Here is a 16,955-nt window from a genome sequence, read left to right on the forward strand (position 1 = left end):
GTCGTAATGTAAAATTTCGATAAAAGCATCAATAAAGGAATAATAAACGTAAAACAAGAGCCATAGAATTTATATTACATTTATTTGTGTCTTTTCATGTAATTAATTTTATAATCTTTCTTTTCTTTCTGCCCGACTTTTCTTCGCGTTCAAAAAGTAAAGAGCACGAGACGAATTCCGTTATCATTGCAAATGATGCTATCCCTAATTGTAAGTTAGGTGGCACTTGCATCCTTGCACAGATCAAGTCGATGTTTTCTTAAATAACAATTGTTTAGCTCGTTCTATGCAAGGGATGTCTTTTTATTTTACAATGTCATATTGCTACCGAAGACGTCTCGTGCCGACGCAGGCGTGATATATTGTAACGTTTGCGTTTTCTTGTTTACAAATTTCGAGATCGATAGTACCATATGAGAGATTTGAAATAAATGTATCATAATTTACGAATGAACGTAAGATTTCAATCAGCATCGAAGTAGAAATAGTTGCATATGAAAGTTTTCGTTGATCGTTTGTTATTAAATTATGATACTAAGTTAAAAATGATGAACCGTTTCATACGGACTTAAATCATACCGCGGTGATCGATTTGTTTTAAAAAATTGGTACTTGTATAATAATCGAATCATGTTACCACCATGTATATCAATGATCTGTAAACAACTACTAAACGTACTTGTAACAATGTAAAACTAAACTAAAACACACCTGCATCAGAGCACATGTATGAACAATAGTTCCAGCAGAACGTAAGTTGTATGGCAGCTTGTTAGACAAAATAAACAAGACCCTTCATTGAAGAGTATGCTTCGTGTTAAAAATCGAGTATGACGCGTTCCATTGCTTTACAAAATGCTGCTCATACGATGGGATCAATGTATTTGAAACTTATTTAGAATTCTAATATTTGATTTGCACTTTGTTTTCATAAAGCGCTCTTTCATCGAAACACGTTGAATTTTATCTATGATGCTGATTTTCATGATAGGCTTATGTAGTAGTTTTGCAATGGTTTTCTTTTAGTATCCTGTTATCATTGTTTCCTACTTTCCATCAAACACTGGAACTTCTGTGACAGGATGGTAGCTTCGTTCATGGTATAGTGCCTTTTTAAACTTTTATTGCATTGCACCTCCTTTTTGCTTTTGCTGTTGTTCCCGTTGTTGTTGTTGTTGTGCTTGTGCCGATGCCTCTGTATCTTTAATATGTTTTTCAACCTATACAATCATACAGGTTACAGTGATATAAATATACTATGTGTTATCATTAGGGGTGTGCGAGAACCCGACGATCGGGACGAATCGAGAAGAGGTCGAGTCGAGTCGGGTCGGATCGAGTTCTCGAATATTTCGAGACTCTCGAAACTTTCGGATACCCGTCCCGATCCCGAAAAAATTTCGTGTTCCTGACCAGACCCGATATTTCGGGTTCTCGCATCATATATCGCTTCTTTAAAATATTTACCACTTTTTTTACATGTTTGTATGCTCCAGATTCTATATTACCATGAACATTATCGACTTTGTACGGTGGTCTAATTGTAACATTATCAAATACAACGATATTTGCTCCATTCCACGTAATTTCCGGAATTGTCTTTGATATAGTACTGAAGAGTTTTTGTCCCTCTGGAGATACTCCGGCCTGCAGAGCCATTACCAGTTTCTTTTTCTCTTCGATTTGCTTACGTACTCTTCTGTTCAATTTTTGCAAATTAAGGCTTTGTGGTGGTTCACTAGTTGTGGGACTAACTTCCCGCTTTACTTGGACCTCGGACACCAAGGATAAATTTACTATATGTACGTCATTTAACGTGGGTGCACCACTCGAAGAAGGACATTCTGATTGATGTCAGTTAAGGAATCACTGTTATCGTTGAATTTGAAAGTTAAATGCACTTTCGTTTCATAAAGATTCCTGTCACAGTGTCTTATGCTTAAATATATTCTAAGGTTATAAGTAAGATATTCGAATTTTTCTTATTATACCAGAAACATTTCTGTTAGCAATTTTTGCGGGAAACGAAGGTGAAAGTATCTCCATAGAGCGTGGAAATACGTTCGAGAATGGATCGGCAAAGAAATAAAACGAATGGAAAATCCAGCATGGTTGATTGAGTGACGAAACTAACCTGACTTCGTGTGGCTGTTTAGAAAATCACCAAATAATTGACAAGCGGTATTATACATTGCCCGTGAAAAATCGCGAAACGGAACGTAATTGTCGCTAATTAAAAATTACAAAACCTGTCGCAGTTATCTCTAAAGTTATTTACACTGTAGCAATGTTAAACGAACGATGTATGAGCGCTGAATCAAAGTGTTCGTTGAGAAGGGCGATATTTTCAGGGAATTTATAAGAAAAGGATACTTAGGATCAGCATTTTAGTTTGTGGATCGAACGCTAACACTTCGCCTTCGATCTCCTCCTTGTAACAGGTTTTACAGGCCACCGTACTTCCAATGCTGAAACAATCGTTGGCGCCGGCCATTTTTCACTATGAACTGAGAACCGCGGGCTCCCTATCGCCATCTGTTCTGATTTCAAATGTCCCTCGAAAACCCGATTTCCGTAATTCCCGCTCTACGTTATGACTTGAAATATTTAGAGGATGTACTTTGTTTAATAAACGATTGAAACGTTGAAACAATAATCTGCTGTTTCTATTAGCAAGAGGTTAAACTTAGAAGCGCCATTGCAATATGAATGCATGATTGTTTTTGGTCAGACTTTTAATTTAAATGTTTTAACATAAACAAAACAGAGCTCTCTTTTCTAGAGAAAACCTTCACGACCATGCAATCTGTACACCGTTGGTCTAATTATGATTTCTTTTGCAGGTTGCACGAGGCATCGTTTGTCTTCGTTTATCGTTCGAGATAGCTCGTTCGAGTTCGGGGTGAATCGGGGCAACTCGGGTTGGCGGGTAGTTCCGTAGTCGCGTGGCTTCGTCGGTCCTTCAGTTTATAGATACCACTCCGCCGATGAACATCGTGGTATCGTGTTTCCCGAATCTGTAAACCTCGCGTCTGTCATGGAGTAAGTGACAAGTGAATGAACGTTGCATTGACAATCAAACTCAGTGTGTGTGTTTAGTGAAGCACAGTGCCTCTGCTTCAACTGCTCCACTAATTTTTTCATGGTAAGTTTTGTAAGTGTATTTTAATACGTCCATACGATGTTTCATTTGCAAAAAAGCTCGTAGATATAATACAATATTAAACGCACAGTAATTTGGAGTTTCATTGATTCTTTTTATCAAATTGAAATCTTTCTTCGTGGAGTTAGGGCGACTTATTATAGATCTTACTTTCGTATGTAATGTGCTATCAATGGGTTGACATTTATTGGCAGAACACACGAGGCTTAATGGATACGAAAGATAGTGCGTGAAATTCGATATGAGACATTGCTTCTTGACACGACAAATGTTCTTGGTATGCAATGATAGGGTTTTAATCTTAGCATATGGGATAAAAAGAATTTTAAAGTATGTAGTAAAGTCTTTCTTCTTGCAGATGAGGGGTACGTTAATTGTTTAGTCGCCGGTTAAATTGACCAGTTAATTTATACGTTTACATTAGGGCTTAACTTTATTTTTATCTTGTCCCGAGACACGAGTGTTATGAAACGTGTGAGGTGTCAAAAGTTGTCGGAAGCTGATGGAGGTCATTGAGAAAAGATTTTTTTCTCATCGTAAATAAAAGGCCTGCAAAAGTAATCTGTATGAATTCAATACAGAAACTTCGAAAATGCTAATTACAAACTTTTACGTGATTTATTTATTATAGAGCTTAAGGAGTTTTTTCATTGGTACTGTTTAACAAAAGCAAAGATTGAAAATTGTCTTTTAACTGCGCAGGGGTAAATCTTGGAATATCATGTTTTGTGTTGGTTTAAAAAAAAAAACTGTAATTCTAGTATCACACATGAATTGAGTAATCAGATTTTGTACATTCGGATGCAAGTGAAAAACGTGACGCGAAATATTTTCCCGTGACATGCTTTTTCCGCTTGGTAAACAGTTTTGTTTGTTGAGCTTTTTACTTCCTATTTCGTTTTGTCGTTCGTCGCATTTATTATTTTAAACGCAGGTACAATACTGTGTTATTGTTGAAAGACACGAACAATTTCAAATTGAAAAATATTAGCTAGCCACAAATAAAAAGAAATAAATAAGAACGATGATTTACTCTGGCCATTCAATAAATCAAATTTTAAAAATGCATTTGATAAAACTAAATGAAGTATACAATTTACTTTTGCATATGGACTTAAAGAAATGATTCCAAAACATACGAACTAAATATCTTCATTGTTTATGGTTGTGCTGAGAATCTTTATAGGATAGAGTCATACTATAATAGCTGCCTTTTTCAGTTTGAATTTCACGATGAATCCCGCAGTTGTCGTTGGTCTATAACAATCGCACGATAGAATACGTAATTTTAACATTTGTCACCCGCATCTATTCATTTCGATTCTCCTATTCGATTCTCCTATTCGATTAAACTCCGGCCTTTGAGAATTGCGAAGGTTCGATACGTAAACGTGAACAGGATACATTCCAAAGCGTTCGACCATGTGAATAATCGATAAAAGGGAAAATAACGTACAGGGTGAGACGTCCAACGTATCATCCCAGAAATCTCAATTTCTTTCGTCGATAAATAAATACGATCCATGAAAATATTGTTCCGTTTAAAGGGATAAATATCACGGTTAGACGAATCACTCAATTCCATTTAAAAAATGAAGAAACACTCGCGAAAAGAATGATCTTTTATAATATTTGCCGCTTAGAGTAATTTTTAGTATTATCATCGAGGGTGAGAGATTTTTGAGAAAATGAATTTTGAAAAGAAATGCTTCACCCTGTACACTAGGGGGCAACAAAGTTTCGCTGCAGGGGATGTAAGTCGTCAGCGGACCGTTTTCATCAGAGAACGTAACTCTGTGTATCGCGTAGAAATTTCAATATTTTTCATTCAATTTCCATATATTGTCATCATCGATATATATGGTATTCAGTTTGCGCAGGAATTCATGCTCGTTTAGTTATATAACAGAAAAAAAATTGAGTTCTTTCCACGGATTTTAATGAAATTTATCGCATTCTGTAGATTTTTTTTATGCTACATCCAAATATGGCCGCCGAATTGCGCAAGTATGTCAGAATTTCGAATACGCGAGGTTAAACGCGCCAGAAAGCCTGTTATTAATCATTCTGAAAGCGATGTATTTAGTGGAAAACTATGTAGCAGAGTCATAATAAGTAATCGTCTGGGATCCCTGACGTTCAAGAGTAAGAAATGATTAAAGAAATTAGAAATATCGATGTCTGAAAGTTTCTTACGAAAACTCATTATATAGTACATTATACAGTGAAATAGAATAATTCTTTCTGCAGGGACATTCCACGACAAATCGATTTTGTTGAAATTTAAATACAATATAGTGTAATTAGTTCGAATAATCATTTTACTGGTTTCGAATCTGTTTAAGAAATACATTACATCAATCAAATTCAATATACGTTGCTAACGAGTAATATTTGCGAGTTCTATAATTTCAAATACGGAATCTAAGAGAAAACCGGCTGTACAAATAAATTTTTATCTACGAAGCTAGCAATTATACCGAATTACTATTTCGAACTAAATTTTCTAGCACATTAAAACTCGCTTTCACAATGTAAAACTTCCATACAAACTTTTAGTTTTGCAAATATCCATATTCGTTTATATCAGATTTACAAATTAATTTTCGGTCTATTTTGGTAACGTTAAAGATTTTTAGTATCAAAAGAATCTCTATTAATGTTTATACACTGCTAGCAATTTCCATGCAGCTATCTAATAATTTGTTTAGTTCCAATTCGTTCTCAATTCTTTTTGGAGCGTGGGTGATTTTTGTGCACAACATTGTGTATTGGAAGAGGCTTTCGCCCTCTCTCTGTGAAAATCTCGTTGGGCGAGTTTTGATATGCCCTTCTGGATTTTCATAAGATAGGTTGAATCTCATTCAACGCGAGTTGCAATAAAATGTAAAGCTGTTGGTAGTTCGGTAAGTAAAGTTTCTCATGTTGAATGAGAACCACTAGGACCTACCGCGTGTACGCAGCTGTTCGCAGATTGCCGTCTTACAGGCGGATTTGATTATTTTAAATATAATTCTATATATGTTCCGAGTTCCAAATTCCAAGATTAATTTTAAGTCATCGAAAGTTTGTGATAGACCATCCTAATCATACGGTGTTGAATGCATGTTTAGCAATCAATATAATAAAGATCTGGCAGTTCGACAAACAGTCGCAGAAACAACTGTCGAAAATTCGCGTATATTCGGAATAGCGTAAGGTTCAATCCGACTATTGCCTATAAATACTAGTTTATTGCGAACACGTGGCGCTTGTTTAAGTGCATAACTTCCGACGCGATATCGTTCCTTGCGCCTTGTGCTCTAGCCACAATAGGGCCAGGCAAATTAAGTTTATCACAGAACTGTTTATGCACTAATGCTTTCAATTTCCACGCGCATAGTTTGAAGTTCAATGCACTTTAGTTTTCCCAACCATCGAAGCTTCAATTACAATTACCATTAATACTTCACTGACCAATTATTATCATAATGCCTTTAATACGCAAACTAGTTAAACTATTTCCAGTAGAATAGCACTTCATATACACAAACCTCAAAGTTTAATTTCAAACCCCATTTTATTGTAACGCAGTTTTCTCTAAAAAGTGTGATATTTTTTTTCTTATATCGGGGGTAGGAAAAAATTTGCCGAGAACGTGGAATGTTAATGTTCGAGAACTATGATAGCGTGGTCCAGTACGTAAAATCTATTTTAAAACAGCGATGTTAATATTGCAAGATTAATAGGGTTTCCTTTGGACAGTTTTACCGCGTAGTAAATTTAGCGTTAGACCCCCGGAAGGGAAGAAAAGAAGAAAAGTCAGAAACAATTTAGATATGGTACGTTACGCAATATGATTTTCTTATCAACGACGCGAACAAATAGTTCGGAATGAAATTTCCATAATAATTGCGTGCTCGGGAACCAGACAATGCAACAAGATGAATTATTTTACTGGAAATGAAACGCGATCTTTAGTTGTAATATAAACCGATTGGAAATTTATCGATATCGATTTGTCGGTCGACGCGTCAGTGGACGAGAATTCGTCATTATTCCAGCCGATTCTCATCTTCGGAAATTCATTTCTCGACCAGAAGCTCGGACCATTGCCAAAGAGCTCGCCCACGCGTTTCGCTTTTGCGATCGACGATCGTTTTATTTCGACACAAATTTACCGAACGCCAGAGACAGAAAAAAAGAAACAGTTCCTCGTAAAATTATACGTTTGAATTATTACACGATGCACATAAATTGTTACAAGATCAAACCATTCGAGATGTTTTATTCTGATAAAAGAGTAATAAAAAAGAAGACTCGCGGAACATAGATCAGTAGCTGATCTTACTTTATTCTAATTTAGAATAATGAATTACTCGAGCAACCGTGCACGTTTTTAATTAAATTTTTTTTACGATCATTATCATCATTCTATTTAAATTACATAGAATATTAATCTCCGAAGTACTAAATCAACTAAATTAAATTCAACTACTGCGGCATGTACTAGTGCCTATACTATACCTTATATTATATCTAACTTTTATATTTAAATGGTTAATTTCCATGGATATCAATAATAGTAATAATGAAACATAAAACGATGTTTGTAAAATTTTACATTCCAGTTGGAATGTTTTCATTACTGGCAGTTTCAGTTATTTCGAATAAATCTCTATTTTACAGTATGCAAAATAGTTACCCTTTATTATCGTTTCGAATAAAATTTATTCAGCTCGCGTAGCAGGGACTTAACGTTTACTCACAGAACGAGAAAACGAAACAAAGGTGACGGGTCGAACGATGAAGAAACGTAGAGAGACGCTGAACCAAAAACACATTAACTGGGTAAGCGAACTCGCCTAAGCGTTTGGCAAAATAAAAGCATCGACGACGCGTGACAGTCAACCCTGAAATAAATTTAGACAACTCTTGTCTATGTGTCCTCGTATCGGGTTGTTCCGTAAGTCTTTGTCGTTTGTTGCACGCCTCAAACCTGATCTAATATACCAAATACCAGTTTGTTTAAAACAAGGAATTGGAACATTTCAAATTGCGTAACATCACAGAGATTTAAATTCATTTGTGACTTACATTGTTGATCATAAGACCAGAGAATAACAAGTACAAATTTTAGAATCGTTAAGTAATTTTCTCTTCTGTAAATCAATTCGTAAATCATTTCTGACTTTTTCAAAAGATTTGTTTCGCCATTGTACTTTCGTAGTACGATCTGCCATTTCGTTTGCTATTCTCCGGTTTAATGGAATCTAAGTAAAGTCTATTGTACTATCTGGAATGAAGGTAGTGTTTGAATTGCTTTAAGCCACGTTTAACGTCTCTTAAATATTTACCGATGCAACGCGGGAAGATTTTCTCATTAATCGCTTGAATGGCGCTGAGGGAGTCTGAGTATATGGCATATAACGCGTGCTTGTTCATGTTAGCTAGGTCTACAGCATTATTGACGGTTGCACACTCAGCTGTGAAAACGGAGGCGTTAACGTCGAGGGCGATTCTCTTCTCCCAATCGAACTGTACACTAAACTATAAAAGATTATTTTGTTTTGATTACATTCGGTGACACTACACGCGAAATAAATATCGCTGTCCATCGTGAATTTGTATAACTCCTCTAATTTAAGTATCTTTCATAATAGAATCGTCCTATCGAGCGATTATTTTGCCTATATTCCCTTAATATCAATATCGCTGGATGTGCAATCTCCCATCGTTCATAACTGCGATCATCTCGTAATAACAGAGTACTAAGGAGCGAAGCACAAGCAATTCTAAAGGTATGGAGAGAAGGAATTCTGTAATGATGGTCCTATATCCTACGAATACCTGTTCGTAGTTAAAGTTAACATCGATATAAAACGTTCCTCTCGCGTTCGTGAATTTGTATTATCGCCCGTGTCTTCGAATTCTTACGTTGAAAAACGTTTCAGGAAGATTCTTGGCATTTACTGGAACTTAATTACATTCTATGTAACAAGTCGTTGGATTCGTCCAGTGTGTAAGTTGCGTATCATAAAAATATTACTTTAATCTTCGAGTGAAACAGTACTTGATATGTCGAAAAGCATCGTGTAACTTTTTCGTATGATTAGTCGGAGAAGTAAATTTTAATTAGTATCGGACAATGTTTCTTATTTATTACACAGTATGCTTGTAACAGAATTTGTAGCAGAACTAGGACGATTCCGTATTAATTTGATGACGTGTTTATTTGACCTAGTTTATTTCCCAGTTAATAATTAGAAAAGTTAGTTGGAGGTAATCTGATTTCGAAGGGAGAAATGGCGGAAGTCAAGGACGGCGTAGCGTAGCGCAGACTTATGCTGTTCCGGGCGTTTAGCGCTTTTTCTACGTCAACTATTAATGATGACAAAGTCTAAAATTAGCCGCGAACGTTGTAAAGAGATCGTAACATCAGGAAGGTTGACGCAAGCTCGCGCTCGTCTGTCATCGAGCTACGCGAAATAATTTCGTCTGGTTTCGGAAATTCGGGGAAGAAAAAACGAACGAACAATACGCGACAAATAGCGAGAACGAACGAGAATAAGGGGAAAGCGAATTTGAAAAAATTTAATCGAACTGGATACGCGTGGTTTTTTTTTCGATTGGTCCCGTCCGTTTAGAATCAAGGATCGAACGAAACTGCGAACTTTCGAATCATTCTTTTGAAACTGACGATACCGCCTGAATAAACACGGGCTCAGGCTAAACGAGGGGCTGATTGCTCGCACTGTATAAAGTTCTGCTCGGTTCGGAATAGCGACGAAGATTTACCGTTTTTATATTACCCCATTTTTATTCTGACTTTTTAAATTCTCGAATTTTTAATTTCGAATTTATATTTCAATTGCACGAATGCTTTTATTTATCGTATAAAGTTTTAGAATAAACGGAATGCTGAGATTGCAGAGCGTTTAAAAGAACAAACGGGTACATCGTAAAAGATAATTAGGTTAGTTTCAAAAGTTCGATAATGAAACCGAAGATGCAATTACTGTTTAATAACATTGGACAAAAAAAACGAATCAGTTCTATTCGTATCAGAGCATTGCATAGATTCGTGGCGAATTTTTGAGAAAATGGAGTGAAAAAATTGTACGGCACATTTTTTCCTTATTTTAAGTGTCCTTAAAAGTTTTCGACTTCAACGTTATCCCTTGTAAGTTACAAATTTCGTCCTTATCGGTCTAAGGAGGACGAATGGCACGAAGTTATGGGACGATCTAATATTTAAAATTTTTTGGGGCGCAGTTATGCATTTCGTTTGATAAGGTTAAATTATGTTCGCGTACTCGAGGCGAGAACGGTAAAAAATCCTTCGAAAACCGTTTGATAAGACTTGCTTGTCTTGTAGTAGTATTGATAAGGTAGTGTTGACAAATATGGTAACCTTGTTGGTAATTATTTTCTAAAAATAAGACACTAGTAAAGCAATATTATCAGTCGGTACGGAATAGATAACATCGTATAAGGAATAATATAGAGCAGTACGTAGGAATTAGAAGCAATTTGATTTGTAGTCTATTTTTAAGTCTGAAATTCTATCTTTTTCGCACAGAACGTTCTCCAGCGACTCTACTCCCACATTCTCCAAACAGAATGTGACTAAAAACCTCTCTGACGATGTATCGAAAATTTAATGCGCGTATTTAATAAAGAAAATTGTTCTCTCGTTCTCTGATTAATATGGTTAAAGGGAACTTTTTCCATAAAATTATGTCCATTAATGTTTTTAAAATTTTATGTAGAGCAAACTATGATGAAAAACAGGAAACACTATACGAAACAAATTGGAAATTTGTTAATTGCTGTTTTATAAAATTCTGTATTATGTTAGACTTACTTTATTTCTGGCACAATAGTCGGTTGAATTATTTGGAAGACTATTGTAGAATAATGAATTGCAGTAAATGGAGAATATTAAAACCACATAAATTGTTAGTTATGGTACCCGGTGAACAACACACGACCTTAACTCGCATGTGAACTCTTGTCTTTCACGTGTTTGGTTAAACGATGGTTTGTATTGTCGAGATCGGGGCGGAATACAGACTGCAACAAATTCACCCACGCCCAATGGTATGGTAATGAGCGTCAGGGTGTTGTATTTCAGTTCAGATGACAATCCAGCGGCCTGAATTCTACCGAGAGCACTGGATTTGGTTTCACCGGAATGAAACGAATTGTTGCCGCAGTGAATTAGAGAACAAGCGTGTATATACATATGTACATATATTGTATATACAGCTTCCCATTCCTAACAAAAAGATACTAAACCACTTTTGTCTAGTTTCGCGATATTTACATTGAAATATCTCCTAAACTAATATTATGATTTTTAAATTAGAACCATCTGTAGACTTGATAGCGTCTATCCGCTTCCTGGAGCTCTCTGAATCGACGAAAAACCAACCGATTCCTCCAGGCTAGGAGCTCCAGAGGTGGTACACACGATAAAAAAAGCAGCAGTAAAAAAACAAAATATTCGGTTAGTTTCAAACTTTGTTTCAATACGAACGGAACAATTTCTAAGAGTTATTTGCATTCGTCGAGAACGTTTCGTCCTGGAAATTTATACGTATTCAACAACGAAGTTTTATTCGTTTTAAGATCGCGCTCGAAGTACTTGACACGGAACACGAAAAGTACATTAGATTAAAAAGTGGTTTCATACCGCCATGATATATCCGCGGACACGCTGGCACATAATAATTATCGATTCGACAAGGGTGTGCAATTACATAACTACTTCCCACCGAGTTCACGCGAAGCAATTAAGTTAGAAAATTAGTGCATTGAAATGCATCATTTACGAGCCGAGATTTCCCTGGGGTGAATTGTAAAATTTGTCTTGTGAAAAACATAGGAATAACATCGTTAACTAATAAGTAATCCTACTGTTTCTAACTTTTTTCATAACTTTTAATAAACAGTAAATTTTCTTTCAAATATTCGCATTGCAACGCCTCTTCTTCGTCAAAGGATTCGATAATTTGTTTGATCTCGTTCACGTGCAATGTATAAAAAAGAACGCCGCATCCAACCTACGTTCCTCGCTTTATTAAAATTGATTCCGACGGCAATGGGACGTTTTATAATTTATTTTTATAAATTCCCACGCGTAAAACGGAGCTCTTGAAAATACTTTCTGTACAGTTAATATTACTTTATTCGTTCCCGGAAATTGCAATCGTATTTCTTTTGATATTCTATTTAAACCATGAATAAAACCAGTTATGCATGACATTTATTAACTGCAGGAAATTGCAATATTATTTCTTGTATGTGATAACAGGATGGAAGGAAACCAAACAAAAGGGGAAATGTTTCCAATAATCTCGGAATTTCTACATATTCTTGACCAAAATTCGCGTTGTTTGCATTTTGAAACATTAAAATCCTCCAATCCTGGCCATACATTATATTTTCGGTAATGAATTTTTTTCTCGAAAGTGCGTAGGATTTCGGGGGTATGTCTATTCACCAAAAATGCTTGTAATTGATCCCTGCAACTAAAAATAATTTTTCTAAAATGATTTGAAATTTTTTAATTTCGCAGACAAATTTCTCCACCTATTCGAATTTTTTTCTCGAAAGTGTGTAGGATTTCGACGGTATGTCTATTCACCAAAAATGCTTGTAATTGACCCCTGCAACCGAAAATAATTTTTATAGAATGATTTGAAAATTTTTTTTATCACCGAAAAATTGTAACAATACACGAATTTTTTTCTCGAAAGTGGGGGGGATTTCGAGGATATGTCTGTTCACCAAGAATGCTTGTAATTGACCCCCGCAACCGAATATAATTTTTTCAGAACGATTCGAAATTTTTTTTTCGCATGCAATTTCAGGGGAATCGGAATTTCAGGGTCAGACATTATATTTTCGGTAAAGAATTTTTTTCTCGAAAGTGCGTAGGATTTCGACGGTATGTCTATTCACCAAAAATGCTTGTAATTGATCCCTGCAACTAAAAATAATTTTTCTAAAATGATTTGAAATTTTTTAATTTCGCAGACAAATTTCTCCACCTATTCGAATTTTTTTCTCGAAAGTGCGTAGGATTTCGACGGTATGTCCATTCACCAAAAATGCTTGTAATTGACCCCTGCAACCGAAAATAATTTTTCTAGAATGATTTGAAAATTTTTTTTATCACCGAAAAATTGTAGCAACTACACGAATTTTTTTCTCGAAAGTGGGGGGGATTTCGAGGATATGTCTGTTCACCAAAAATGATTGTAATTGACCCCCGCAACCGAATATAATTTTTTCAGAACGATTCGAAATTTTTTTTTCGCATGCAATTTCAGGGGAATCGGAATTTCAGGGTCAGACATTATATTTTCGGTAAAGAATTTTTTCCTCGAAAGTGCGTAAGATTTCGGGGGTATGTCTATTCACCAAAAATGCTTGTAATTGATCCCTGCAACTAAAAATAATTTTTCTAAAATGATTTGAAATTTTTTAATTTCGCAGACAAATTTCTCCACCTATTCGAATTTTTTTCTCGAAAGTGTGTAGGATTTCGACGGTATGTCTATTCACCAAAAATGCTTGTAATTGACCCCTGCAACCGAAAATAATTTTTCTAGAATGATTTGAAAATTTTTTTTATCACCGAAAAATTGTAGCAACTACACGAATTTTTTTCTCGAAAGTGGGGGGGATTTCGAGGATATGTCTATTCACCAAAAATGATTGTAATTGACCCCCGCAACCGAATATAATTTTTTCAGAATGATTCGAAATTTTTTTTTCGCATGCAATTTCGGGGGAATCGGAATTTCAGGGTCAGACATTATATTTTCGGTAAAGAATTTTTTTCTCGAAAGTGCGTAGGATTTCGACGGTATGTCTATTCACCAAAAATGCTTGTAATTGATCCCTGCAACTGAAAATAATTTTTATAGAATGATTTGAAAATTTTTTTTATCACCGAAAAATTGTAGCAACTACATGAATTTTTTTCTCGAAAGTGGAGGGGATTTCGAGGATATGTCTATTCACCAAAAATGATTGTAATTGACCCCCGCAACCGAATATAATTTTTTCAGAACGATTCGAAATTTTTTTTTCGCATGCAATTTCAGGGGAATCGGAATTTCAGGGTCAGACATTATATTTTCGGTAAAGAATTTTTTTCTCGAAAGTGCGTAAGATTTCGGGGGTATGTCTATTCACCAAAAATGCTTGTAATTGACCCCTGCAACTAAAAATAATTTTTCTAGAATGATTTGAAATTTTTTAATTTTGCAGACAAATTTCTCCACCTATTCGAATTTTTTTCTCGAAAGTGCGTAGGATTTCGGGGGTATATCTATTCACCAAAAATGCTTGTAATTGATCCCTGCAACTAAAAATAATTTTTTTAGAACGATTTGAAATTTTTTTTTCGTCGAAAAATTTCTGCATGTACAATATTGAAATATATCGAGCAGTCTATCATTTTGACCAACACTATAATTGAAGATATTAAGGCTATATATTCTGTCCGTGCAAGCATCATTGGTATTATCACGGTGTTATACTCAGCTCGATGCATACTAACTACGCGTGTCCTGTGATTTGATGTATAATATATTGGAAGCTTACGAGGCAAGTCCAGTGCGTCCCATCTGACAAATCAAAGTTGTTTAAAACAGGGGTCCGTGGATGCATTGTTACGTATTACAAACACAGCAATTTGCGGTTTTTCTCTATCGACAGCGGAACGATATTGTATCGTCGTGTCAACCGTAATTGTTCGAGTTTTAAATGTGTAGAATATTTTATGAACACGCGAGTCCATGGTGATGAATAATAATAGCGATAAGAACGTAACTATATTATTTTGCGATACCTAATCGTGTCCGTAGCAGTTTTATCGTGTCTTGTTTTTAACGCTTTTCAATAGAATCCAATGATATATTTCATACTATAGTTACAAAAATCTTCGTTGTTGCAAAACTTTCCTAGTATCACGATTACGCTGTTTAGAAGTTTTGCTAAAATACAGACGTTTTATTCTGACTTTGAAAATTAGCGAACGGTTTCTTTCACTCAAACACACAGCAATACTTTCCCTTTGTTACAGTCTCTAATCGCCGAAAAAGTAAAAATTACTATTGCTCGATCTGCGTATAAATTATTTCCTTCGTTCTCGATATCGACAGATTCAAATGAAATTAGTAATCGTCCACGTCTGTCTAATTTTCTGCAATATTCAGCGACGTGTAATGTCACGTCCATTTCCATTATCAATTAGTATGAATATTTTAGACGCGGTGTCACGTCTATTACCATCACCAACTGATACGAACATTTTAGCTGTCTGAAACATTGCTAAATAAAATTATTTTATTGCACGAGAATAATCATTTTATATTTTATTAAATTAAGTTATTATCTGTTATTATTTCCCCAGCGATGATTGAACCGAATCCAAATTTGTAATCAGATTTAACGAAGCTTGCGGGAGCTAGGTCACGGCTACGATTATAACACGTTTTGCGATGCGATGATTTTATTGCTTAGATTCATTAAACGAAAGCTCGACGCGTTTTAATACCGTGAGAAATTCTTGAAAACGGGGTTTCGTAAGCGTTGCTCTGGCAACCTTTTCAAACGGAATCGAAGTTTGATGTTGGCGAAATAAAAAGGAAGCTCGCGCCGCTGGAAGATTCGTTTCCTTTTATGCGCACTTTGCAGACCTCGGTAACTAGCAAGCACAGTAGCATCTCTATTCTCCTGCAGTTTTCTGCGCCCTGGAATATTCATAAAACTGTACTTTTTCGAAAATTTAACAATCGTTCGTCTCAAATAAAATACAGTCGAACGTTGGCAACTTGAAAACTAAAATTGTTGCTTTCTCTTGCTCGCTTAAATAACTTCTAACTTCTATTTGTTTAAAGGTAAATGTAGTTCGACTATTTCTAGAAAAACGTACGTTGATTTTCAATATGATCTGAAATATGGCATGTTTCTTCAAATTTGATCGAGAACGCGTGAAGATTGAAAATTTCAGGGTGGTTTTACGGTTATGACGTACAGCTTGCATACAGCTCGTTGGTACTTTGACAATTTGCCGCTGTAATTGCGCTGGATTGTAGGATATTCCGCGTACAGTTCGAATTCCATTGCAGTTTCCGTTATTTTCGAAAATTACACGACCTCTGGGATCTGTGGTTCTTAATGTGTTTGTCGACCTAAGCGACCCGGTAAAGGGCTGGATAGTAGGCGAATTGCGTATTCTGCCAGCGACATATGGCCTTCGTATCGGATGCAAAGCATAAATTAAATTTCACGTATTGTAGGACGATGCCTGTAGTTCATTAAAAGCCTCGTGTACTTTGTCGGGTCATTAAATTAAACAGCGGCTACTCGAGTTGAGCCGCGTAGAGGAAGCGCATAAAATTAAAATGTTAACCCTCCCCTGGGATCGATTCGGGCAAGTTTCTTGCCGGTGAGTTTGCTGGTTTTCCAACTTCTTAAAGGGCACATTCCCCCTTTAAAAACAAAATTTCGCGTAATGTGCTTCCGACCCTTTTTAAAATCTGATCATGGCGAAGAATGGGTTCAGTGCGTGTAAGAAACGGGTTCAGTTAAAAAGAGGTCGAGATACTCCAAATTATATATGCGTTATCAATTCAAATTTAGATAGATTCAGTTTTTTATTATTTGGGTTTAGGTTTCCATTCAAGTTCAAAGAAAAATGTTTCGTCATGTTGGGACAAATTGATACGTTGTAACTTCATCGAATTTATTTTTCAATGCATTTTCTTCAACTTTTACTCGTGGTGTTTAA

The 16,955-nt window shown here is 35.7% G+C and overlaps 2 protein-coding genes across 11 annotated transcripts in view; one reads left to right on the forward strand and one right to left on the reverse strand.

Annotated features, from left to right (window-relative positions):
- Position 1: 1 nt before the first annotated feature.
- Positions 2–2,513, reverse strand: LOC143343189 (protein LSM12). Its single transcript, XM_076767810.1, has 3 exons — positions 2,374–2,513; positions 1,468–1,844; positions 2–1,220 (listed from the first exon to the last, which is right to left on the reverse strand). Exons 1-3 carry the CDS (start codon positions 2,492–2,494, stop codon positions 1,122–1,124), a joined length of 597 nt encoding a protein of 198 aa, XP_076623925.1. The 5' UTR covers positions 2,495–2,513; the 3' UTR covers positions 2–1,121.
- A 472-nt stretch (positions 2,514–2,985) lies between these two features.
- Positions 2,986–16,955, forward strand: part of LOC143343512 (pyroglutamylated RF-amide peptide receptor) — a 58,354-nt gene continuing 44,384 nt past the window's right edge. For 9 of the 10 annotated variants that reach the window (XR_013079982.1, XR_013079983.1, XM_076768486.1 and 6 more), the window contains exon 1: positions 2,986–3,145. The gene's annotated coding sequence lies outside the window, so the exon portion shown is untranslated. Of the gene's footprint in view, positions 3,146–3,617; positions 3,700–16,955 lie in introns of all 10 variants that reach the window. The other variant, XM_076768481.1, reaches the window with a different exon arrangement.

This window comes from Colletes latitarsis, chromosome 7 (assembly GCF_051014445.1).
Source record: "Colletes latitarsis isolate SP2378_abdomen chromosome 7, iyColLati1, whole genome shotgun sequence".
In the NCBI taxonomy this organism is placed as follows: Eukaryota; Metazoa; Arthropoda; class Insecta; order Hymenoptera; family Colletidae; genus Colletes; species Colletes latitarsis.